The following is a 27,445-nucleotide window of genomic DNA, read 5'->3' on the forward strand; positions in this document are numbered from 1 at the left end:
GGACAGCCAACTCCACACAGCTACAACTTCCTAGTTGATGTTTATACAGTGCTATAAAAAAATCCTACTCAGCTTCCCATAACCATATTTTCCTACAAAAAGGTGCAATTACTTGCTTCTAGAGCATTTCTTTGTGTCATAGCTGATGCTGTAACTAAATTCTGCACAACCAATTCACAATACCATCAGTCAAGATTACGTTACGTCAGCATATCATTACTACTTGCAGTAAAAAAAAACAGTATTTGCTTAAGAATATTTGTATGTAGTGCAACATAGGTGTAGCGACAGAGAAGAGGCCGACACCCATGTTGCCCTGGTTGAACACTTCTTCTTTCTTTTTCCTTTATTTCGTGCTCACGCAGCCCCGCCTTACGCCCGCTTCTTCGCGCGTCTTGTGCGCGGCATGGCGTTTCCCGCCATCGTTTTGCCGCGGCAGATTCAACATCCTCCCGGGGCAGCGGCGTGGTCGCTTGCTTCCAATAGATACCGCCGATGAGCCGTGCGCCGGACTTGATGGCCGTTTGGGTAGGCGAGTTCAAAATCTCTCTAGATGCCGTTTCTACCTGGATACGCCTTAACCACTCTGCTGAGTTTTACTGCAGTACCGGCACACTGTCATTCTGGAGAATCAACGTCGCCAACGTGCAGTCGGAACAAAGATGGATGGCACTGATGAGCGTAGCGCAGGTGAAGGAAATATTCTTTCTTCCTGCTTTTCCACAACCATTGCAGAAGCTCGTGGTCACACTTCACAAGCCTTCGCAGGTCATGAGCGGTGGAACTATGCAAATAGCCGGTAGTTCTTGCTGGTAGCCGCAAGAAGTGCTTGCCGGTTAGGAGGTACCAGGGTGTCCGCGCCCGTGCATCCTTGGTGTCCTCGCAGAGTTGCGTTAGAGGGCGGTCATGTACTGTCACGCCTCTATGGACTTCATATGTCAATGACGGGTAACGTGAAAAGTGATGGTCCGAAAGAACAGGACGTTCCGATGCCCACTTCCACAAGTCCTCGACGTCAGGAGGAAGAGGCTCGTCCCAGTAGATGACCTGCCTCGATTGCCGTCTGCGCTTTTCCTCCTCTGATGTCGTGGCTAGGCAATCACGCGTCACGTCTACTGGCATGCCGCAGAGAGGACATACGGTCTGTCTAGGCCTTGAAGTAGCTCCTGGCGATGATGACTGCGCTGTCACTGTTATGGTGGACGGTAGATGAGGCGACGTTGAGGTGTCCGTTGCCTTGCGGTTTGCTGACGCTTTCCCTGAAGTAGTTTCCTCACCTGACATTCGTCTCTGCCGCTGACTTTCCACTTTATTGAACTTTAGGATTGCCTTCACTTGCTCTTCGTTTGATTGCCCCGCAGAGTCTGCGACGTCTGCGTCGGTTTTCGTGCGCTTACGGTACAAGATTGCCTGGTCCTCTGGCAATGAGCGCGTCGGCAGTCGATGCGAAACAACCGCGTACTCTGCAGACGGCATGCAAAGGCCGTCCAAACAGTCATTCCTGAACTGTGTTTTCCGTAGAGGTTGCGCAGCTTAGATACTTGTGATGGTGACTGGACCGATTCAATGGCAAGCAAGCTGTCTGTGTGGTCCTCGATGAGGAGGTCTTTTCGGCCATATCGTTTGATGAGCACCTTGACGGTGATATTGTTGTTGGCTTCATTCAGCTGTATGCCTTCGATGGCTCGCTTCGCAGTGTCGGCCAAGTAGTCAAGTACTCGAACTTCTCGATACCGGTGAGATCGGGGTGCGTGTTAATGGTCGCCTCGTAGTGCTCCCAGAACCCCGGCCACTCACTGCTCTCGCCGCTGAAGACGGGTACTTGAAGGTTCGGCAGGGCGTCTTGTAGGCCTGGTGCTCACGGCCTACGCTGATCGTTGAGGTTTCGACTGGTCACGTCCGAGTGGGCTGCTCCCATGGAATTGCTGGATCCATCTCTTGTCCACGCGTGCCTCGACTGGTTGGCTTCGATGACGGTAGGACCAACCGATGCACGCGCGCCAAGCGCGGACCGAAGTCTGCTGACGGCTTTCACGATCTTCTCGTGGTACTCAATCGCCCCGTAATTTCCTCGTCAAACTTCTCACCGTCAAGGGCGTAGGCGATCTGTCTGTCCAGTTCAGCGAGAGCGGAGTCCTTGTCGCGAAGCTCGTTGATGAGTTCCTGCAAGTCGGTGGAAGACGGTAGTGTGCCTTGCAGGAGGATCTCGCTGGCCTCGGACAGGAGTCGGGTGTGGCACCGCGAAGGTCGCCTCGATCTCTGCGTAACTTGTTCATTCGGTATGGCATCGGTACGGAGGATGTTGGCCTTCTCCTGGGTTTCCGGCACCAATAATGCAGCGACAGAGAAGAGGCCGACACCCTGTTGCCCTGGTTGAACACTTCTTCTTTCCTTTTCCTTTATTTCGTGCTCACGAGCAGCCCCGCCTTACGCCCGCTTCTTCGCGCGTCTTGTGCCGGCATGGCGTTTCCCGCCATCGTTTTGCCGCGGCAGATTCAACAATAGGAACTAAGCAAACTCATGAAGGCAAAGGTAAAATACCACAAATATTTTTAAATGGGGTGCTTGTCAAGAGCTTCAATTTAGGCAGAGCACAAGAGCTGCACTAGATTACTGGTGTATGTTATGCTCACCACCACATTCTTGCATCAGCCATGTGGAGTCATTTCGCCAGTGTATGTGCATATCAAATGTCTGCTTATGTTTCATCATCGGTGAGTTGGACTCACACGGTCCCTGTAATAAGAGCAGCCCTGCACGGCTGTGCTTGTAGTTCAGTCTTTTCGTAGTGAGTTTGCACAACAATCTGCTTGATGCTGTCGCTCTGACTTTTCCATTTTCCCATCGCGACCGAAACATGATGGCGACGAGGACGGTATTAATAAGTATGCAAATTAACTGAAGAAATCCAATGTGAGGTGAGGCTGTTTCTCGGGATGGCAGCACTCGAAAGGTTCAAGGAGTTCATTGAGGATGGCAACGAGGATTTTGTATCCTACGTTCAGAGGTTCGAGCACTTCCTAAAGGCCTCGGAGGCGAGTGACGACTTGAAGGGTTCCATGTTTATCATGGCAATTGAGAAGAAGACCTATCAGCAAAACGCTGGTATAGCCAGAAAAGCCAGAAAGGAAGACCTATAAGCACCAAGTACTGTGAGCACATGGCATTCTGAAGCCATTGGTCACTGCTGAAAGATTAGAGTTTAATTCCAATTTTCAGCACGAAGGGGAATTTGTAACAATATTTTCCGTTAAGTTTAGGCATCTAGAGGCGTCATGCGACTTTAGAACTTTCCTTTATGATGCTCTTCGGGAATGTTTTGTTGTTGGACTGTGTGACAGAGCAGCGCAAGCAGATTTGCTGAAGAGGGGAACTTTAACATTCAAGAGTGCATGCAACATTGTGAAGTGGAGAGAAAGTCGGGAGTTTCAGCCCAGTAGTGTGCAACCAGTAAACACAGTCGGCCGCTAACTGGACGGTCGGAAACGCAGAGCGGAACAGACAAGCTGGTATGCCACAATGAGGATCGAACATCAGAATGTTTCACTTGTCAGAATGTTTTCGGTGCGCATCCGTCCACAATGCATCAATCTGCAAGTTCTGCAAGTAACGGTGCCATCTTTGCAAGCAATAGGGACACTTAGCTAAAATATGCAAGGCTAGATGTAAGGGCATTACGAATGCAGTGGATGACAGTGACAATGAGCTGGTGTTGCACAATATTTACTTGTGTGATGAATGCGCAGGATGATATGAATTATGTCTTCCAAGTGGCATAGAAGGTGTTTTCATGCAGATGGACACAGGAGCATCACTTTCAATTGTGCCAGAAAGCCTGTACAAGAAGAATTGGCCCAGTCTACCTTTAGAGCCCTGCAAACTGAAGCTGAAAACGTATGGCAGTTCTTAGCTTGCCATTATGGAGAAGCTAATAGCTTCAGTAGAACAAGGTCCGCACCAGGAGCTTCCACTAGTGGTCGTTAAAACCCGTGATACCAGCAATACTGGATTGCTTGGGTGAAACTGGCTGGCAGCTGTGAAGATGAACTGGCCTGGTATGCACTAGGTGTGCCAAGATATTGCTGCAATATTACTGGAATGGTATTTACAAGTTTTTGATCAAGCGCTTGGTTCAGTTAAGAGCACTGCTATCAAGCTAGTGCTTAAACAAGGTAGCATTCCTGTCTTTTGCAAAGCGTGCCAAGTGCCTTTTCATTGAAAGATGCTGTAGCACAATGCTCCGTAATGCAATAACACAACGCTGGGCATTATTGCTAGCAGTGTACAACTATCAGCGGGTGTATCGAAAAGGCAGTGGTATTGGAAATGCTGACGCTCTTTTGCACTTGTCATTGCCAAATGAAAAATAGGTTTCAGATTATGTTCTTTTCTGCTGTTGACCAGGTGCTGTTGTGTGTTGCCAACATACAGAAGGGACAGATCCTGTTTTGTCAAAAGTGCTTGCCTACATATGAAATGGCTGGCCAACAAACATGGCAGATAGTCTTAATACTTTAAATCACCGGCTTTACTCAACATGAGAACAAAACAAGAGATAGACGTTTCGCCACCTATACGGGTGGCATCGTCAGTACACAAATGACATCAAATGAGAGAATACGTTGTGCTTATATCTTGCCGTAAACATCAGGCAGGGGGCCACGATTACTACTGCATGCAGTTTGATTACGGTGAATGTACCATGACTCAATAAATTTTCTTGGGCCCCATCGTTGCTGTCGCGCCAATGTTGTCGCATTATTTGGATCAAAAACGTGTCCTTTCGTCAGGCAGTGGTCAACTAATTCCGTCTTGGCACGTGTTGCATGTGTGGCCTTCGTGACGTCCCTTGCGTGTTCCTTGAGATGAGTATGGCGTCGTCGCCCCGTCTCGCCGATGTAGCTGGCATCACAGTCCATGCAGTCCACCTTATATATAACTCCACTTTGTTCGTCCGGGGGGTGCGGTCCTTTTGTTTTGGGAACACATTTGCTAGCGTGCGTATGGGTTTAAAAACAGTTCAAACACCCAAAGGCCGTAAGGCCCTACGCACTACTTATGACACACCGCGAACATATGGGATGCACGCAAAAGAAGTTGCCTTAGTGGTCCTACTCTCGCGAGGTCTTCGCATGCGGCGTTGCGTATCGTCGACAAACCGCTGAGGGTAGCCACATTTATTTAAGACACTGGCAACATTTGTTTCTTCACGCTTCCTCAGGGTTTGCGTCGACGATAGCGCGTCGCAGCTTGACAAAGTGCATGCACAACAGCATACTTGTGTTCGGCAGGATGGTGCGAGTCGAAACTCAGCACACTGCCGCTATCGCAAGATTTGCGGTATACGGCTGTCCCCAATGAACCGCCCTCGCCCCGACATACCAGAACATCCGAACATCAAGAACATCAAGGAATACCGGAACATCACAGAACATACCAGAACATCAAGGAACACGCAAGGGATGTCATGAAGGCCACACATGCAACACGTGCCAAGATGGAATTAGTTGACTACTGCCTGACGAAAGGACATGTTTTCGATCTCGATAATGCGATGACATTGGTGCGGGAGCAACGATGGGGCCCAAGAAAAAAAAAATTTATTGAGTCATGGTACATTCACCGTAATCAAACTGCATGCAATAGTCATCGTGGCCCCCTGCCGGATGTTTACGGCAAGATATAAGCACGATGTATTCTCTCATTTGATGTCATTTGTGTACTGATGATGCCACCCGTATAGGTGGCGAAACGTCTATCTCTTGTTATTTTTTTATTTGAGTAAAGCCGGTGATTGAAAGTTTTAAGATGAATTCCCCTGGCTTTTGGAATATTTTCTCATGGCAGATAGTGCTTTGTCTACTTATTTCATTAGACGAAGTGGATTGTCCACTGACGAGAAATTTGTAGCGTGTGACAACCAAGTCATCATCCCTCAATGTTTTGCCTTTTGCATGAAGATAACCAAACAACATGCGTTAAAATTCTCACTTGTAGCTATGTCTGGTGGGTGAGATGAGATGAGGACATTTCTAGTCTGGTTAAGCAATGTGGCACTTTTCAGATGACACAAAATGCTCCACAAGAAAAGCCATTGCTGACATGGGGTTGGCTGACACGCCGGTGGCAACGAGTTCATCTGGACGTTGCATTCGTTGAGAATCGGCCGTTTTGGTGTGTTAACTGACACACTTAAGTGCATGGAGGTCATCCTGATGGCATAAACGACAACTGACAGAACTATTGAAAAACTGCGCACTGCTTTTGCAGCACACAGACTTTCGCACGAAGTTGTAACTGATAACAATGTTTAGGTACTACAAGCTGAAAAAAGCCCTGCTTAAATGGCAGCATGCTGATGGCTGCAAAGCGCAGTTGTAAATGCTGCAGAGAAATTCTGGTCTTGTCATGCAGTTTGCTTACTTGTAAATGTGGAATGAACAGAATATTGGATCTGGTGTGATTGTTTAAATGTCATGTGAAAGGCATATATCAGACTCCATTTAAGCTATGAACAATCCAAAACGACCTTTGTAGACTTCTGAATGCACTGCAAAGTATGTGGTGCAAAGTTGCAATGGTGCTTAGTGCTGTACTAGGCAGGGACCATAGAGTGCTTTATGACATACTGCTACCCTAGCGGATGCTACATGCTAAAGGACGCTATAATAAACGGTCTACCCTAAAGTATATCTATCCGAGTTCTTAGAAGGGCACTGCGTCATAGTGGGAATGATGGAACGCATAAAGTTAGGACTTTTTTTTAACGTGGCTTGGCCATATTCAAGATAGTGCTAGCATGGTCAATTTCCAAGCAAACACCAAGCTTCTTCAAAACTATGAATAATCAAAACAAGCATTGGTTCCCACAACTTGTATTACTATTTTTAATACACAGCTTGCATTAATATTTATTCGCTTATGATAAAATAACTAAATAAAAATATGAAGGTGCTTGACTGAAACTGGCCCACAATGACTGCATAGCCCATCTTTCCTTCTCTTAATTAAAGGGGCTGAGACATCAAATTTGTGGCTTGTGCATTCTTTGTTTCAAACCATACTTTATGATTTCGTGCGTGCGTTTGTATGTGTGCATGTATACAGTGAAACCTCGGTGATACGATCACAGCTAATACGAATTTCGGGGTGATACGAATTTTTTGTTGGTCCCGGCCATGGCCCATTGGCCTGCAATGTAATGGAGTACGGTCGTTGCGAACCGATTTTCACCCAGCGACGTTTGATACGAACGTACGCTACCGCTCAGGTACGAAGAGGTGCTGTCCGCGCTGTCTCGGAAGATGCGCCAAGCACGTGTGAGCGCGGGAAAGCAAGCGTGGACATGCGCGCCGCACCGCGAAATCGTCAGAATCAGGGTGTAAGAAAAACACTTACGGTCAGAATGAACCTTCAGTGACGCGTCACGGCCTCCGAGATTGTGTGCGCGAATCTTTGGGGCTCTTATGTGACTCCGTGTGCCTTAGCCTTTAGATTACAGAAGACATTAGCGCCGTGCTTTTTTTTTTCTAACGCGTCGATGCGGGCTGCTGTCGTTGTGCTGTGTTTACACGTGCCTGCCTCGTGCATCAGACATCCTATGAAAGGTGGACGATGACCGAAAGAAAACGAGGACGGTCTTGGCGAAGAAGTCAGGCCTCACAACGTCAACATGCGCGACCGTTGAGGTCGCACTTGTGCGGGCAAGGCCGTAAATATCCAAAAAACATCCCCAACACCTCGCGATAACAAAATCATAACACAGAACCGTGGTTTTGTAATTTTGTGGTCTTGATCCATCGCGTCAAAGCGCCTCTTTTGTTACTTTCGCTGCAGTACTCCTGTGCCACGCAAAAAAGCATACTGAAATTTAGAAGGGGCTACTGCTGTCGCGGGTCACAACGCTCTTGGTTCATTAATTGAATACGCGCGTACGGGCCGTGCATTTACGAGTGCTGGTATGATTGCCGACATCTAAAAACTTGACTGACAATCATTCAGGGTTCTTCCTAACGTTGCTGCGGCCGTGAAAAACAATAAATGAAAATGTACGCCAGCTTTCTTTTGTCGCATGCTAATTTTGCGCGCTGTCCGGTGATACGAATTTCGGATGATACGAATATTTTTGGTCGCGCCCCGTGAGATTCGTATCACTGAGGTTTCACTGTATATGCGCAAGCAAAATTGAAAATTTGGGGGGGGGGGGGAAGTGAACCCCCCCAACCCTCCCCCTTGGCTACGCCCCTGCAATCTAAGCTGCCACAGCGGGTATCCCTTGGCAAGCGCAAAAAACTACGGTTAGACAGTGATCTCCAGCCTAGTTTCAAAAAAAAAACTGAAGTGACGACTATATCCTTAGGTTTGTTTTGAGTAATCTATTCGTCCTCCATTGGCAAAAGAGAAGGTAACACAAGGACATTTCTTGGTGTACATCAGGCAGCAGCAGCAGCAGCAGTGGCAGGCAACGGTGTCATTCCACTTGCCTCCCAAGAGCTGAAGCCCACATACGCAAGCTGTGCACAATGTGAGGACTGAACGATTGGACATAAGAGTGAAAATGGCAGCAGTGTCAAAATGCAATGCACGAATGACCTTAAACCACATTCTCCACAACACCGTGTCGCATGTGTTCAAGCAAGGATCCAATGATGCCTTAGAAGCATAACTTAACGCAGCCTTCCTGGAAAGGGACCAGCTCTCAGAGCTAGTAAGACCACAACTGATGTGCCACATAGCAGCAGCTACACTGAAGAAGGACTTTGAGGAAGGGCACCTCTACAATGCAGTGGGGACACATCACATAAGGGAGATTGGAACACAAGTGGAACAATAACACTGAGCACACACGTCACAAGCAAGGGCAACAGTGCAAGGCAAGAAATTAAAAAGCCAGTTAATCTGCAAGAATGTGCCACCACGATGATGACAACAGCCAGCAGGCAAGCAAAGATGTCAAGCATGCCAGAGTCACAACACATAGGCACACGAGCATGGAGGCAGTAAAAGGTTGCTTTCATGGCAGAAGCTAGAATTCTGGGTTAGAATGTACGGCAGTGTACATTGCAACAGTTTAAATGAGGGCTCATGCAAATGCTGCACAAACAGCAATAACAGGGAAGAAGCCAGTCAAGGTTAGAAAGGAGACAGAAGGGACAATACAAGCTCAAGGAAAAAAACAAAAGCCTGGGCAAAGCAGGGCATAAGCTCACAAGCAGTTTAACTGAGAAAAAAAAAAAGGAATATGGGCACAAGAATGGCGTGCTGGCCAGTGGAACCTACCTTGAAACTCGTCATCCCATTCTATTGCGGTAGGAAAAACAAAGTGACCGTCGTCTTTGTGAGTTTTTTGTTGGGTGTGGATAAAAAGGAATGGAAAAAGAAAAAAAAAGAAAGATGCAAGAAGACACGTGTCAAGGTGTTGGAATGGCCCCAGACAATACAACCACACACTTACATTAAAAAATAATAGAGACACTCGCGGAACGGTCACTGCTGCCTTCTCGCTCTAATGGAGAGAAGTCAGGGGCCACCGAACCAATTAAGAAGCATCAAGAAAGCTGGATACTGTCCTTGGCACAGTCAGCATGCAAAAATTAATACTGCACGTTCCTACTGGACTTCACTGGAATGTCAGAGATCTCTTGAAAAAAATTATTTCTCAGCCAGCAGCATTCATTATAAAACCATAGAAATTAGGAGGCAATATAAAGCCCTGCACACAGATGCCATCAAACAAAGGGAGAAGAAATCAGTTCTCCTTTTTTTGTGAATAGCAAGCACTACTTTTAACCTATGAGGCAAGGCTGCGCCAGCTATATAACAGTGCTCAACTGGCATCTTTCAATAATGAAGTCAAGTTCACTGAGAAAATGCGTGGAAAAGGTAACAGTAGTGGACAGACAGTAAAGCGGAGAAAAAGTAATTAGGTATTACTGTCAGCTTCTCTAGCGTAGGCGATAACTTCATCTAGGACAAGCAACTGGTGAACATTTCTTGTGGTCAAGTAATATGTAAGAAGACCAGCCTTTTTTTTTTAAAGGCATAACATCATTTGTTTATTGGTGCCAAGCATGGCTGGTTGGAAAAAAGAGGCAAAGAACGCACACATTGTGTGCAGGACATGTCCCGAGATTTCAACAAGCTCTGCAGGTCTGTCAGAAATAAAAAAGTCAAGCTGAGTGTTGATGCAACGTGAGTGAATGTGCAAGAAAAAAGAAATGCAAAATGAAAGAGCAAAGCAGCCAGAGCAACGTAACATGGAAAGAGATGAGAGAGAAGTCAATGAGTGAGCGAGTGAGCTGAGCAGCATTGGCATGAGTTCGGTGTAAGGGAAGCCTGCACAGATCCTCGCAGATGGATAGCGAAGTACATGTGAATGCTGACGATGCAAGTCTAGCAACCAGGAAGAAACGGATGTTGATGCCTTAAACAGCATGTTGAATGTAGTTTGTGACCTTCCCCGCCCAACCAAAATGTGCATTGAAACAAGAGTGCAGACAAGAGGATTGAGAACGTACCTTCATCCCAATGTATCACTTTAGAAGGACAGGAGGAAAACAAAAGAGTAGGTGACAGTTTTACACATCAGCCTCATCAAATAGAAGCATATAACAGCAGTTCATTAGAAACATTCATATCTGAGGCTATAGTGCTTTATGGAGATGGTCTATCCTTGCGATTACCCATTATGCTGGATATATTATCGGAGGTACTCCATTTATTCTCCCAAAAAATATTAAAAACTCCCCTTAGCTTTACGACTACCAGCAACAGAAATTGCAGAAGTATACTTCTTTCTTTTTGTTCTTTATATGCATGCAACACTATATGGCTATAAACGGAAAGGACTGAAGAGAGAGAGAGAGAGGGGGGGGGGGGGTTTCCAACTCCTTTAGACGACATCACTGTGACAATATGCGGCTTAATACAACTTACACAAACGTAAGCAATTATATTATGTGTATACGTCCAATACATTGAATGGTTATGCTAGAATGCCGGCAATATGCTCTATTCGGATATGAAAATGAGGAAGTATAGCATTTTAGAATGGCCACCATTGTCCCTGAAGAACTTTACACACAACTAATACCTGCATCAGGCACACCATGAAGAGACACTTCCTCTGGAATTTAACTAATCAAAGTAATTTAGTTTTGGCAGTATGGAAAATGCAGAAGCCTGGTTTAGCTGGCAATAGATTGTTGCCCAAAGATTGACTACACGACTAGACTAAGTGACAAAAGAAAAAAAAAAGAATAATGGGTTGACTGATGAAGCTTAAAGGGACACTAAAGGCAATATTAAGTCGACGTTGATTGTTGAAATCGCGGTCCAGAAACCTCGTAGTGCTACTTTTATGCCAAGGAATTGCTTATTTTGAAATAAAATCACGTTTTAGTGGTCCACATCACGTTAGCGCACTTCAACTCACTCGCCTGAAATTCGACTTTCATACGTCACTGCTGCCGTGCCCAACGTTACCCGCCTTTACTGCGCGGCCGCCGACACTAGTAGCAGCAGAGCGAAAGTAGCGGGACCCACAGCAGCAACAACGACCATCGAAGCCATCGAAGCTTGCTGCAATCGCCACAATGGATGTGGACGGAGAACTTGACAACGAGACATTGGCTCGCGACGCTGGGCTCCAATTCAGCGACCTGAGCCCCGATGAACGCAGTATACTGCTGAGGGCTCGTAGTGCCGGCGTCGTTGCATGCGGCATTTTGTCGAACTTTCTGTCAGAGCGACTTTCACGAGCGCGCAAAACACACGCGACGCGATCCCGAAACTACCACTGAGAAGCGACCGCGTGAGCGAAGCAGGGCGCCGGGTGAAGCGCAGTTCGGCGAAAACGGAACCTTTGAACCACGCGCGCCGTTCCCCATGGCAACCCACAGAGGTTCTTTTTTCCATGAACCAAACGGAAATGAACAAACGGCATTATTATGTCTTTTGATGCACGGAAGGTTCTTTTTTTTGCCGCTAGTTTGGTTACTAGTGATTTATTGTAGGCAGACTCTCATACGTCATCGGGATCACTTCGAAAATGTCCCACTCGTGGCGCTCATCATGCGATACATTTAGCTTAATTTCTCGGTAAGTAGGGCACTGCTGTGATAATATTGCCGTTTTAGAAGTTGTCATACATTGAGCTTTCACTCTGACATAAATTGTTATTTGCCTTTAAGTCCCTTAACATCGTGGGAGACATCATTGTGCAATGCTCCTGATCATTTTGACCAAATGGGGCTCTTTAGGATTATCCAAAGCACTGTATACACCCCAGTAGAATGTAACTGTGGCAGCTACGATCTGACCTTAGCGGCAGTCTTTAGCTACTTTGAGAACATATATTCTTAATTTTTTTTCCGTTGCAATAAAATATTCTGTTGCATAACAGCCCAAAAGCTTAGAAGAAATGGCAATGCTGGGCACGCATTGTTATACTCAAGCTATGCTTACAATGATGTGGATTTAAGTCAGATCTCCCAGAACAGCACTCCCTGTTTGCATTAGCCACTGCCTCCACATACGAATCGCCTATCAAGATGTTTTGGTGTCAGCTACACTGCAGCTTTCTCAATCTGGTCATCACTCAACTGAACACATGCAGTACATTGTGGACTGGCCAGCTAAAATTGCACTATGCGCACGAGAGCACAAAAAGGGACAAGGGCATCCCCCGTAAGAAAAGTTAGAAACAAGCCTTGTGAGCTACAACAACGTGCATCCACACCATGCAGGCTTAACTGCAGCAAAAAAAAAAAAGAAAGAAAGAAAGGGAGGCGGTGTACACACAGTCTATTACTAGAGTAATGGCTGTCATTGGTGGCAAGCAACAGATAAAACAAGAAGGGTGAGGAAGGGAAGCACACTGGAACGCACAGAATGAGAACTCATAAGAAAAGAAACAAGGCCGTCATATACATAGAAGCAGTGTGCAAAAGTTGGTGACAGGTACGCAGTACGATGACATCACCAACACGTTTCGCAACTACAATGTTTTCCAGTATGCACTTAAGAGAGTTGAGCACTGGTCGTCTTTTGGAAGGGTGCGCTAAATTATCTCTAAAACTGGAAGATAAAGTAAAAAGGTAAACAAAATATATTCTGTTTCTAAAGGAAGGGATAGTATTAAGTATGAAATATATGTATTTTTGTTTTCAAAGGAAAAAAACAATAAGTGCGCAGCAGCAGAGGTAGCACAAATACTGGCATTTTACGGCATTAGCATGCTTCACAGAAGGCAAAAAAGATATGAAGGGTCAGGAGCCAAGTAAAGTGAAATGTGAGAGATGAAACCCGAAGAACCAGAACAGTATATTAATAATAGCCCACTCTGGGCACACCTGAGGAACCTTTTAAAACCTGATATGAGTGCAAAAAGCGCAGCCGACAGGAGGGGACAGAAGAGGACACAGAGCGCTGAGTCAGCGCTCTGTCCTCTTCTGTCCCCTCCTGTCGGCTGCGCTGTTTTGCACTCATAATCAGCTGTACCACACATCCAATCCTACAGTCTTTTAAACCTCTAAGTGCCGAACAAGAGCGCTACTCATATGTGTGTTACTGCTCGTTTGAATGTTAACAATGAGGCCATACTCGTCCCTTTCTGCCTTTACGCAGTATTCAGGGGACAGTCTTGTCAATGGCAATTTGAAAAAACAGATTGCACAAAATTACCAGAGGAAGCTCTGGTGCTGCAATCACTCAGCTACCAGAATAATTTTATGCTAATGGCTTCAAATGTTCTTGCAGCTTCATTATTAGCTTAATCTTTCTAAATTGCAAATTAATATTTAAAAAAAGTCAGCGATGGCAATAGGTCTCTGCGTACATGCATGACCATTGGAAACTGTTGCACTTACAGCATGATATTTACCAAGAAAGGTCAATTCAAAAAATCACAAAGCCACTTAAAAAGCCATAGGAACAAAGTATGGGTAAATTCATGCATGTATTGCCATTCTGGTGAGCCATCGTACTTGCCACTACGATAAAACAGTAATGCCAGATCTCCCCATATAACTCTTGGAGAAACTCTGTAGCCTCATCCCACTCATTCCTCAAATTAATGCAACAAAAGGAAAACACACAAGTGATAATTAAGTGATTTGAGCAGTTTCTTGCTTGGCAACTGTGGTGCCCAACAGCACAGGATGTTCCCTAAACCAATCATGCTGCTTTCAAGCCAATCCAGCAACAAATCTGCATGTTTTTACTTGATGTTATTTAATAAAATTTATAGCTTGACAAAAAGCAAAGGAACCTGGAGCAATTAGCTGTAAACTGCTCCAGTGGGTTGGGTTCAGACACAAACACGATATTTGTAATAATAATCTGCAATCGCTTATCTCAGCATGCAGAGTTCTACTCGTGATCTGATCCTCAAGAGAGAAAAGAAATCTAGTTTGGCTACATTAAACAAATATTGATGCCTTAAAAACGATACTTTGACAGACTTGGAACAAAAATAAAGATAAAACAGGTACTTGGGAGTTTAATGTAGGAGCCAATTATTCTTCAATTGCCAGGTTGACTGCTGATCAAGAATCCTTGTAGAAACCAATCTTTCACGAAAGGATACAGTGAAGTTCCAAGAAGGACATGGTGCTGAGCAAAATCTTGAAAACAATGCTTTCTTTTGTTGATATGTGTACATTACATTAGTTTTTTTCCAGACAGCTTTCACTGGATTATTAGTGTTATTATCGGTGTAAGATGTGACTAGTTTATTAGAACCTTCTTCAGTATAATTATACCTCAAGCAAATACAAAACATTCTGAGACATGTGCAATCTGGAATGCAGAGTGGTGAATATGTATAAGATAGCAAATGGACTTAAACAATCAGTTTCACTTTTGTCTATGCACGTTCACACAACTGAGAGATTCTTAACTTGCACTTGCCAATGATAGTTTAGTTGTTAATGGTAGCTGGTGTGGTACGAATTGGTACAAACATGGTACAAATAAAATAATACCCAGTATAGTTCATGAAATTTTTGTTGTTTTTATAGAAAACACATTTGCTGTTCATACGATACCATAAAATGACCACGCTCCAATTTCTTAATCATTGATCGGCACTTAGGGGTTAATGCAATGCCACTGTAAGGTGCTTCACAGTTTGCTTTCTACACAGAGTTTCAACTGGCTGATAAGATTTGACTCGCCTGTAGATTTTGACCATGACACAAGAATTTTTATGAATGATTGGCTACGAAGAAAGGGTTAAGTACTTTGAAGCGTGCTTGAACATGGACATATCAGCAACTGCTTATATGTGTGAACTCTATAGCCAATCTCTAAGAACTAGCTGGGAAACCCTTGCAGTGAACAATACCTCCGAATATAAATTACCACCTAAATTGGCATCAGATACAGAGTAGGTAAATATGATGAAATGTGAATGGCTTCATGAAGAGGTCATTAAGGACTGATGTATAACCTTATGCAGTTTATTATGGTGCATTACAATTTTAGAACTTAATTAAATTTAGGAATGTAAAAATTGCTGACAAGTGAGACAGAAAAAAAGAAAGCAAGACCTTGATACTATAGCAACGGGAATATAAAGAAAAGCATAATCTGCATTGCAGAAAGAACCACTCAGGTAGAAACTAAAGCAAAAAATACAACAAAGATTAAGAAAACAATGCGAGTAAAAGATACAGTAGTAAATGGACAAGGAAGAAAGAAATGAAACAACACTCTGAGGTGGAAGAAATCTGTCTGACGGCAAGCGTGAATACAGTAACTTGTGCAAAAGAAGACCTGCATCTGAAACATAAAAGTATCTAGCGTAGCAAGTAGAAGTGAGTGTCATCTCTGTGCTACATGATACAAATTCCTGCAACTTATACTAAATCTAAACTCGATTGGTATTTGCACGACATCATAGTTTTTTGTAGTGAGAGAGCTACTCGAAAAGACTGTCTCTGCGCTATAATGGAATAAAAGCAGGAAGCTTAAAAAGCTTCGGCAGCTTGGGAGAAGCAAATAGAGGCAAGGTATGCAGCAGGCATGAAGAGTGGTGTTCTCTTTGACAAGGTGGACATGGCTGTTTGCGTCATGTCAACAGCATGTGATAGAACTTGGTTCAATGTAGTACAGACTAAAATTGATAAGTAGCAGCTATGCGTGAAAAAAGTTGCAAAGAGATGGTCAACAGGTGTTGCCTTTAATGTGACATGGCTGTTTTCTGTAAATAGCGCCAAATGATATTCTGCTGCTAAAACGGAAACACTGGTAATACACTTTCAGATAATTTGTGGTGCATATTCTTCACAATGAGCAAGAAACGGGTCACAGACAAGGGAACAGACAGCCCATTTACTCATTCTTGTGCAATTTGAAAAAAACTCAAGCAGGTGCAAAAATTCATGCTAGTGCAAAGGCCGTAGCAAAATGACGGGGGAAAAGAAAGGGGAGGTGGGGGGAACAGCAAGGCCACTTTTTCCTCACCATCTGTTACCAACAAGGAAAAAAAACAAAAGTAACACTGAAATTCTAACAGGGTGTCATAAATACTAAGATTTGCCTCTACGCAGTTGGTGAAAGACAGATCATAAAATGGAAATGTTGTCATTCACTTATTTATAGCACAAAGCTATGAAGGAAATCCATATGATCTCTTGTAAAGAAAGTTTTAGTTGCAAATAATTTATCTAGTCCCAGACACGAGGAATTTTCGTCCTAAGAAGCTTCCTTTATGAAAAGTCTCCATGGTTTTCCTTTGCAGCTTCGTGTACAAATGGTGGTTGGCAAATTTTGCTGGCCTGCTGCATAACTGATTTACCGAATAGACAAATTGTTTGAGAGAGTAAAACTGTCACTGGAAACAGTGCCATGGCAGTATGAAACATGACGAAAAAAATTTTTTCAAAAAAAAATCCAAGTGCCTATATTGAAGGGGTGGGGGGGGGATGAGGACAGAGGTAGAGGGCGGGGACAAGATTCTCCTTTTTTGGGCAGTGGTAGCCAACACCTGACAAAGGAGGTGGACGACAGGCACTGAAGGGGAAAGGAGGGGGGGGGGGGTCAATCGTCCCTAACCCCTGGAGGACGAAGGTCTGTCCGAGTGATCTCCAAGTTACCCTATCTCAAGCAAGCTGATTTCATTTTATCCCTGTGAACTTATTAATTCTGTTACTCCATCAAACTCAATGGCATCCTCGGCTTCCTTTCCTTCCAGTGGTATACCCTCCGTTGCTCTAACTGACCAGCGGCTGTCTGTCCTACACATTTTGTGGCCAGCCCAGGCACCTTAAAGCCAACATTGATTGAAGTGTTCACATCTATGGGTCACCCATGTTGCTCTAAAATCACCTTTTGTGTACTTAAAACGAAGGCAAGATGGGCTTTGATCAGGTTACAACAGATGTCAGTTATAAGGGCTTATCCGTGCTGGCATAAATTAGAACGAATGCTAAACTGCAATGGAATGGACCAACAGAGCAAGTACGCACCAAAATGCATCTGAGATGCACAGATACATTCTCAAAATCAACTACTAAACAAGTGCACATGTTAATGGCACAGCCTCAGAGCCATATAATGAGCACAAGGGTACACAATGTCTATTGATGTGCCTTTCTCTGCCACCATACATTTTAGCTCAGAGTCAAACTTAGCACATGTAGTACAAAATGGGAATGAAAAAGAGAAACAGTTTACTAGTCCAGGTGTTCCAATGAGCATTTAAAGGCCAACTCCGGCGATTTTTCGAGGTCGATGGCTCAATGAAATTCGCTGGGTACGTTCCTTTGCACGTTTCCGTCATTTATGCCAAATTACAGGCTTGAGACATGCGCAGATTGTTTGCAAATGAATTTTAAAGATTGTCTGCAAACGCCCTCCTGGCTTCTCACAATTATTGGCACACTGCGTCTGTGACTCAGTATTGGGAAGGCGGCGGAAGTGACGCAGCCGAAGGCACCACTAACTTCGGCACTTCGGCCGCTACAGCGAGCGTCTGCTGTGCACAAGGCGACAGACAGCGTTGGTTTGGCCGGCGCTTCGCTGGTCGTCCCGGCTGTCACAGTTTTCATACTCCGCGCCAGCGTGACCGGCATGCCTTGCATGACTTTTGGTTCGTTCATAACAACCTCTACGTCATACGTAGACAGTACACTCGGTTGGCTTTCGGTTTCGATGTTGCGCTTTTTTGCTAATTTAAAATTATTCTCCAACTTGCCGAGTATTTCTGCTATCGGGCCCGTAACAGGAGCGTCTCAGGAACATAAAAGCACAATTACTTTGACATGGACAAAAAATCGCCGGAGTTGGCCTTTAAGTGTTCAATAAGTGACCAAAACAATGCAACCACATCCCCTTGTTCAGTGAATTGGGTTTAAATTTAGCAAAACCACCATGCACCATACCAACCTTCGCTAGTCTTACGAGAAAGATCATTCAAGAAGCAGCATCACATACATGCTCACTGGATCATTTGAACAAGAGTACACTTCTATGTCCTGCAAGCTGAGAGCTACTTTTGAATCTAGTGGTGTGTTGGCTCTTTTGAAGTAAATCAACTTGCCAACGGGTAGTGCAACGGCACATAGTATGCTGCTACTTGTTGCAAAGGCTCATGTAGCAGCATAGCAGGCAATCTAGTGAGCTAGACTGAGTGTCACTATGTTCATGTACTGCTCCCAGACCACCTTCTGTGTCGTGTCAACAACAATACGCTCCTGGAAGACTAAACTGATACCAGCTGCAGAAAAGTTTTTAAGGTGTTCTGAGGCCCCAAATATTTTTCCTAAGGTATACACATCTTCACATAAAACAAGCAATGGTAACTAGAAAATATCAAGTCAGTATGCCTTAAAAATAACGAAGCTTTAACCCTCCCCCCATTTCCCTAATTAAAAAAATAGACAAAGGACTGTAATTTTGAAGGAGGCTGTAATGGAGGGCTCCGGATTGTATTTGACCACCTGGAGTTCTTTAGGATGCATACAGGCGTTTTCGTACACAGCCTCCATGAAAGTGCAGCATTGTGACTGGGAATCAAAGCTCCAACCTTGTCTGAGCAGCAAAGCCGTTATGAAGCTACCCTGGAGGAGGTGCTGAAATATTTTTTTGAAATTTCCTGAACGCTCTCAGCAATCCTATAGCAAAGGCATGTAGCCTTTGCTATAGCCAGCCATGCAGTATGCCTACCAGATTTCTCAATCTCTGCTACAGCGCTACCAGTAGGCCTGCAATCATTGGACATGAAGCTCATAGTCACGAAGCCAGGAAAAGACATCACTGTTTCTAGCACAGATTCAGTAGGACGACTTAGCTCGGTCTTGCATACCGCTGGTTTCATAATAACTGCTACTGGCACCCATCTCTGCAACTCAGGAGCAGCTTGGGTGGAAACTACCTGTCTTCACACCCACCTTTATTCTAATTTTCCTGAAAAATTAAAGTTTCCCATGAATGCAAATTAAACCTGGTATTTCTGGGCTGTTTTCGTACATAGAAAGCTATCAAAACCTGCCCAGTTCAGCCTATAATATCTTGGTAATGCACTGCAATCCACCTTGTGCCATATCAATGTGAGCAGATAAAAGAGAGAGAGAACGAAGGGCAGACCCAACAGGGGGTGAGAAGCAGTACAGAAGACTTAGAAATTAATACCATGCACAGTATTAATGGGTTGTAAGTTGTTCAATTTAAACAATGCAAGTTTGCAAGATGGCTCATGTTTCTAGCTCAATGTATGAACTGAGCAAAGGAGTCCATGCTTGCTTGTGTTAACAAGTGCAAGTGAGATGTGGTAGTCAGCATCATTAGCCATGGCACTGTTTGCAGACAGGAGTGTTTTGCAAGCCGGATTTCTGTAGCCTCTCAGCATGGCACACAGCACACAGCAAACCCAAGACACACACGATGGTTTATAATAATGCAAGACTTACCATAGTAATCCAGTGGGTGAGCTTTATGCAGAGAGAGAGAGAGAGGGAGGGAATAAAATTACACCACAGTTGTTCCAATCACTGCACATCAAATGCAGAGTCAGTAGCTGTGAGTTTAACTGCCCTCTTTAAATGCAGCAAAGATACTATATTACACAAAGCCACTGCTGATCCAGAACATTTGTCAAACATGCTAAGGAAACATTATAGACTGAAAGCTTTTGGGAATATCACTACTAACGTGCACTAATTGGCTAAGCATCCACTCAAAATGATCCTCAATCCAACGGGGCATTGTTTCTGGTGCGACAACATGCAACAAAAGTGAACGTATCTGCACAATAGACCAATAAAGAATTTAGCCCTAGTTAGTAGTACTGCAACTAAAGCTGGTCTAGAAGCAGCTTGAGGTGCATAATAAGACAAGGACTAAGGACAGACATGTATTCAGCTGCAGGCACTCGTGACTGGTTCTTCTGTGCTTCACTGTAAGCCCCCAATTCTTTAACTATCGTGCGCGAGCGCCGACTTTTTTGTGCGTCAGTGCCGTACGATGGAGCCAAGTTGCAAACAGGGCGAGAGTAAGTGCATGCCCACGAAGCGCGCCCAGCTGGGCCCATCGTCCGCTTGGTTGTTCCTTCGTGAGAACGTCACGCTGCATTAACTCACTTCAGACGAACAGGCAGCGCTCCTAGCTTGTATCTTATATTCCGAAGATCAGCAAGCGACCAAGAAAATGTCACACGCCCGCCGCATGAGATAAGCTGACAATGTGGATGGTTCATTTGTTATCTGGCGACGTAAACGCCTTTTTTTTCCTTGTAAGAGGGGCGCTTACTCTCGCCCTGTTTGCAACTTGGCTCTGTCGAACAGCGCTGATGTACAAAAAAGTCGGCGCTCGCGCACGATAGTTAAAGATTTGGCCGACTGTACATATAAACACAGAACATGCACAAAGCTGCGCTAGGTCGACAATTTAGTTGTCAGCCAGGTGTTACCATGTCATCAGTTATCATCCTCGTCTACAACCTGAGGTTATATACACAGTGAAGCAGAGAATGAATTAATTTCCGAGATTTTACATGCCAAAACCCCAATATTACGAGGCATGTCATAGCAAGGGACCCCAGATTTATTTTGACCACCTGGGGTTCTTTGACGTGCACCTAATTTTAAGTACTCAAGTGTTATTGCATTTCGCTCCCATTGAAATGCAGCCGCCGTGGCTGGGAATCAAACCTGCAACCCAGAGCTTAGCAGCGCAACACCTCAGCCTGCTAAGCTATCATGGAAGGTAAGCATAGAAGAATTAAAATCGATTGTGAGTGTGCATTTTTTTGTGTGTGTTCTTAGTTCTTGTCTTGTATTGAACCTAGAAACCTTGGGACCTTCATCTGTATATGCATTTATATATTATTTTGATTATATGCAATAAACCTGAATCTGAAAACCCTTCTAGTCGCCTGCAAACTATACGCCCCAATATAGCACAGTCAGGCTAACCTTCTCACGCAACAATTATGTGCAAAAGATGTCAGGAACCTCCCCATGCTACAGAAAACATGCTCTAGCATTGCGCGTGTAACAAAAGAAAACAAAGCTGCACATGATGAGAGTTTCTATGTATTACCAGCCCCTACCAGAATACGCAAACATATGGTATTGTAACTAAACACATGAAGTTATGTGCTACACCTCACACTGCAGTGCAAGAGCATGCATTCTCGTCTCCAATCACTCTAACAAATGCTATTCCCTCTTGATATGTGAACTTTCTCAAACACTTCTCCTATACTAGCACGGAAGCTTGATGGGAGGTTTTGTAAATGAACTGGGAGTTTTCTAACATGCAATGGGTCATTCAATGCAGAAAATGCAAAAAACACTGAACAAAATGCGACAGTGAAGGTGAGAAGCAAAAAAGTAGTCCCCCTGCCCCAAAATTTTTGCACATCCTTCGTGCACAAGTTACAACATGCAAAGGAGCCCAGAGGCAGATAAGTGTGCAAGTGGGACTCAGTTTAGCCCAAAAGCTATTGCAAGTGCATTGGAAAGACATTGCAGAACTTGGGATTAGCTGAAACGAGAAACCCTCAGCCATAAAGCAAGCAATATAAACTTTTTCTTAACTATAACTGTATGCCGGACAAGTGTGCAAACACGGTTAACAATTTTATGCTACTAAACCTTTTTTTCTTCTTTTAAGTAAGAAAGACCTAAAATGGGAATACAACACAAAAAAATATCCTTTGCTCGTTTTTCCAACACACAAACAAAGCCGACCACAAGCAACCTCCACCTTCACAGAAACAAAACGATGCTGAGCAGCAATTAAGCAGAAAAAAAAAGCACTCATACCAGATTTCCAGCTGGCTCTGGTGCTGTGAATGAAAAAAAAATTCCAACCGGTATGCAAATTAAGCAAAAAGTATTAATGAATATCAAATAAAAATCTGAGCAGGCTAAAACATTTGCCAGGTTGCTATGCTCATTCACATTTACTTCCTTAAACCATGAAAATTCTTGCTGGTGCAATGGCAGGGGCAGAAAACTTACAAGACTGTTATACCGTTAAAAGTGCATTTTGAAACTGTCGTATAACCCATGTAGCTGCATCAATGGCACCTACAGAGGTGAACAAAAAATATTGTAAGTCTTGTGCAAAAGACTACTTGTCTATGCTTCAAGAAATATTGCTTGCTCTTTTTCAAAATTTCCTAAAAGACGAGCACCTTTGCAGGCAATCAGGTAATATTATATTGTCATTGCCATTTGCTACACCTTCACTGTTCATGTAGTGTGTCGCGTGACAAGAGTGCAAGAATAGAACAAGACAGAAAAGCTCATATTCTTGAGTGTTTGTGCCAGTGCATATCGACTACATGTTTTTTCCCCCCTTTTCTTCCATGTCTTTCTGGTTCTTCTCCACATTTCTTGTAATCCTTGCCCTATATTCCACTGTACCAGAAGGAGAGGCTGCTTTCGGCTGTTCGTCACTCAGAAAACCTGTTGTTTCTACTGACCCAATGAGTAACTGTATCTCCAACTTTTGTTTAACCACTAAAAATTGCACTCTCACTGCAAAAAAAATATGTTTGCTTGAAATCTGCAGTAGCATTCCACCCATAATCCTAACGTAAACAATGCTATTTCAGGCCTTCAGCTACACGCACAAGACCAGCAAAAAGTGTGATAATAAAGGTTAAAGCTAGTAGCGTACATGTGAATGTTGCAATGGTTAAGTCGCATCAAACCCAGAAATAAACTTTGTTATATCAAATAATACTAGTATTAGCATATATTCATTACATGTTGATCTAGCGGAAAAATGTCTTAGATTTACCAATGCACTGCGCTGCCATGCAGACACGACAGTATGTGGTAAGATGGCAGCAGAAAAAACACGAAGCTGGGTGTAGACAGGAGGCTTAGAATACAGAAACCTAAGGTGAAAATGTGGGCCACAGCAGCAACAAACCTTTCCGGGTCTTGAAAAAATGCCCATGCTCTCTAGGCGAGGATGTTAAAGAGCCTTCAGGCAGCGTTAAAGAAAAAGGAAGGAAGAAGGAAAAGAGCAGAGAAATATTGCGTGTGTTTATAACAGCACATGCCATGTACACAGTGCACAAGCTACCATGCTAAACAGTGGTCTTCTGGTGCGTATCTCAAGTTCTCTTCAACTGCGATTGCATGAATGCACTCAACACACGAACAAAACGAGACGCACATATCGCATACTTGTAACAGCTTTAATTGAAACTGTCATCAGGTGTATATTTGATACATGCACACTGCACACATGTGCCACTTAAAGAGCAAAGGCCCTGTTCTTGTCAGTGTCAGATACGCTACACTAGGCCAATTTTCTTTTTCTTCACACATCACTGTCTCAGTAATACACAGACGTTTGATTGCAATTGCAAGCTAGTACCATAAATCAATTTTAATTGAAAGAATAATGCCAGAATAATTGTTTCCTGTACTTTCACAGAGCTTCTTTGCCTTTTGTAACTGAGAAAAAATTAAACCATTTTTACTCTGGCAGGAAACAACCAATAAAGAGCACAAGAGACCACATTCCCACAATGCTTTTCAGTAGTGCAAGAAGCCACCTCAGTGTTCCTTCCTCTACAGGTTCAAACCACTTGCGGTACACAAGACGACATCAATAAAACCTCACGATGCGCAGGAGAGCATAAGAACGACACTGAACTAGGGCAACTTATTCAAGTAGACAAATCCTGAACAGTGAGGCACGAAATTTGAAAACATGGTTGACTAGCTTAATACCCTAAACCCGCTTTACATACTAATATGTTGATATAATCGAAGCATCCTTGTGAATGACAATCTGTGATGCAATTATTAAACAATATAGTAAACAGCATCAGAAATATGATCAAGAGAGACACTGCAGGCTGGGCCATGCTTGTGACAGGCACAAAGAAGTAATGGTGCAGCATATTTCCGTTAGAGAGCCGCTAATTGGGTTTCTCAACTAGTATCTATATCAGCTAGAAATTCTGGCTAGTGGAAGTAAATTTCAGTGGCTTGTGCCTTGCATTACGTTGAAAGAGAGAAAGAAAGCGATAGTGAGACAAAAGGAAGAATGCACTGGATAAATTAGTCTCAGCTACATGCACTATTTACAGCCAGAGGAGCTGCACTGGAGTGGCAAGTGACGTGCGGAAAGCACTTGCAATCAAAAGCATGTTAGAGAGGGGAATGCCTAGCAACACCATATTCCAAAGAAGTGAACATGGAAAAAAAAAGGGCTGGGAGTGATTTGTGCCTGAACGTGGCATTACTATTATTTGTTTCACAAAGGAGGTACCCAGACAGACAAAAAGGAAATCATGAAAGGAAAGGTGGTAAAGGAAAGCACTGAACGTAAGCTGATGAAAAGAGCCAGGAGATGATGATTAGACCGAAGCTATAACAGTCTCTTGCCCACGGTGCTGATTTTTGACCATCATGGGCAGTGCCTTGTCGAGTTTTGTGAATGTAGACAGCGAGGCCTGTAGTCTGAATTAGCAAGTGTTCACATGCATTTGAGTGACTCTGTGATTGTTGTTGATGAGAACGAATGCGCAAGCCTCTGTCAAAAAACTCACAAAGGCATGGCTAACTAGGGTGGAAACAGAGCTATGAAGACATTCTTGCGTGAGAGAAGCACATTCATGTTGGCATGCTTTCCCTGTCAGGCACAGATTTCCACCGATAATTATATATTAAGTAGCAAGCAATGTGAACAAGCCTTAGGCTGCATTTTAATTTAATTCACTGGACAACTAGACAAATCCTCAAACGGGGCAAAATAATGAAAGTTAACAGTTACAGTACGTCAGATATCAAGGCGTGTCAATAAAGTACTTTAACTGAAACTTTAAGCCACAGGTAAACAACCACCTTTACCTGTCAGCCAAGGCTATATTAGGTAAAAAGTATAAGCGGAGAAAGTATGCCCCTCCAATCTGGCCTTGCCAAGCTATGGGGGCATCCACAAAACTGGATAGTAAGAAAACTGCACAGGTGTTGGCTGCATTGTGATGGGAGCAGCATGCTTTCAGGTGCCAACACTGTGCAGGTGGACATGCCAAAGGTATGATGGAGCACTAGAAGAATGGCTGGATCAGTTTTGCATGAAGAAAGAATACGCAAAAGTGGTGTAAAAAAAAAAAGAAGGCAATGGCGACTATCTTTTGTGGAAGAGTTTGTGAGACAGTTCTATGGTTAACGTAACAAAGCACTTGCTCATGGAGCCATTTCCAAGTTATGTACTCAAGTAAGCCATGGGTAATGGGAAATCCGAGTGCTGTGGCAACAGACCTCGCAACAGAAGTCGAGAAGCAGCTATGGAGAACCATACCAGGCAAAACACAAAGAAAAAAGAAAGAAAATGAGAGAGCTTGTGAAATGAACCGTATTGAAAGATATTATGCTCACCATCCCTTTCACCTGAGGGGGCGTCTGTGTCTGCTTGTTGTATGTGACGTTCTCTCGGGTGGTATGTTGTCTGGTGCACCGTACAGATGCTCAGCTTAGGTTTTCTGCGAGAAAGCAAATATTACATAAAACTCTTTTACTCTTTTAAATATTTACATGCTTCTGAGAAACCTTGCTTGTGGAACATTCACGCATTAGACTGCGTGTAAGTCATAGAAAATAAAACTTCTCTTATAGGCCACAGATGGAAGGAAAAAAAAAGACAAGTGCACAAAAAGAACACAGCTAGCACTGAAAAGGAGACAGTTTGTGACTGTCTTGTGTCTTGAGATCACCAGACTTCATTAGCACTTGGATGGTCACAAGAAGATATGATGATACCGGAACCTTCCGCGTATCTTTGAAAAGATGAGGAAATATGTTACAGAAATATGAGGAACAACATAAATGAAATATGTACACCATGCAACGTACCAAAGGACAATAAGCTACCGATTCCATCAAGATATCTATGCTTAGTGCAAAACACACAGAGAAAGATTTCGTATACGAAACAAAAGTGCGAGACGGCGCAAATCTTAAAATCGAGCTATTTACAGTCGATTTCCAGTGCTCCTGGGCAACGCGCTCCGTAGTGATCGGCGACCAAAGTGGTATTTTTGCCATGTCGTTCGAGGTACTGTCACTGCCACTGACCCCGAGTGAGAAACACACACTTCTGAACCTTGGCCGGTGCCTGCTGCTGCTGCTGAGGTTCCTGTTGCGTCGGCAGAGACTGGTGGTCGAGGCTGGAAGCAGTGCTGCTCGCGTTCGGCGAGCCCGTGGGAGGCGTCGACACGCTGCTCACACTCAAATCTGGAAAACGGAACCGCACGGACTTGGAACGAGCGCGCAGCAAGCACTCTATCGACGCACCCTGTGCGTACACGGGCACTGATCGACAAATGTTTGGACGCTGCACCTCGCGTCAACGTTATTCCCAACGACGATAACAACTCGTCAGGGTCGATGGCATGGTCCGATCTCGATTTCGGCCCGTCGTCAACCTGCGAAACAAGACCATCCGCGGTGTGAAACGCCAACCGAGTGGCGACGGAGTCGAGCGAAGGTGCGGCGGTGGTAATTGCAGATGTCAATCATGCCGATGCCCAGCACACGAGTAGTTTTGCTCTCCCAGCCAGCTCACGAATGCAAGGTGTCGCGGAAGGGTTTAAAGCACTGACTCGCTGCTTGTGAGACACACCTTCGCTGAGGCATGTTTTACGCAGCCCCAGCAGATGATCAGAGACGGGAGAAAACCCACGGCTTACGTCATTCAACCTGCTGTCTTTCTTCTCCTTTCCTCCTTTTCTTAAGCCGTTCCATGCGTAGCTGCTCCAACTTCTGGCGTTTCCGTTCTAACTCCGCTCTTCTGGCCTCCATCGTGAGTGGCTTGTGGTGAAATCGGTGTTGTAGAGTTTCGGCCGGAGCCCTAACACCGAAAACACCCAAAAGCTGGGAGCTGTCCCGCTGTCCTTCCGCCAGGCCACGCCAACTTTGACTGGGCAAATATCTTCGCTTCAAATGAGGGCGCTGCAAACTAGACA

General features: G+C 44.3%; 1 protein-coding gene across 1 annotated transcript in view; it reads right to left on the minus strand.

The window, feature by feature from the left end:
- The window catches only part of LOC119376726 (cytoplasmic dynein 1 intermediate chain 2-like), a 59,493-nt gene extending 32,108 nt beyond the window's left edge, over window positions 1-27,385 (minus strand). Inside the window, 7 exon segments of the mRNA XM_037646465.2 lie at window positions 9,280-9,333; window positions 19,914-19,934; window positions 25,860-25,963; window positions 26,576-26,714; window positions 26,821-26,905; window positions 27,170-27,200; window positions 27,202-27,385. Coding sequence (XP_037502393.1) covers window positions 9,280-9,333; window positions 19,914-19,934; window positions 25,860-25,963; window positions 26,576-26,714; window positions 26,821-26,905; window positions 27,170-27,200; window positions 27,202-27,281 — 514 coding nt within the window. The 5' untranslated portion in view covers window positions 27,282-27,385.
- Between the last annotated feature and the right edge of the window lie 60 nt (window positions 27,386-27,445).

This window comes from Rhipicephalus sanguineus, unplaced genomic scaffold, assembly GCF_013339695.2.
Source record: "Rhipicephalus sanguineus isolate Rsan-2018 unplaced genomic scaffold, BIME_Rsan_1.4 Seq215, whole genome shotgun sequence".
In the NCBI taxonomy this organism is placed as follows: domain Eukaryota; kingdom Metazoa; phylum Arthropoda; class Arachnida; order Ixodida; family Ixodidae; genus Rhipicephalus; species Rhipicephalus sanguineus.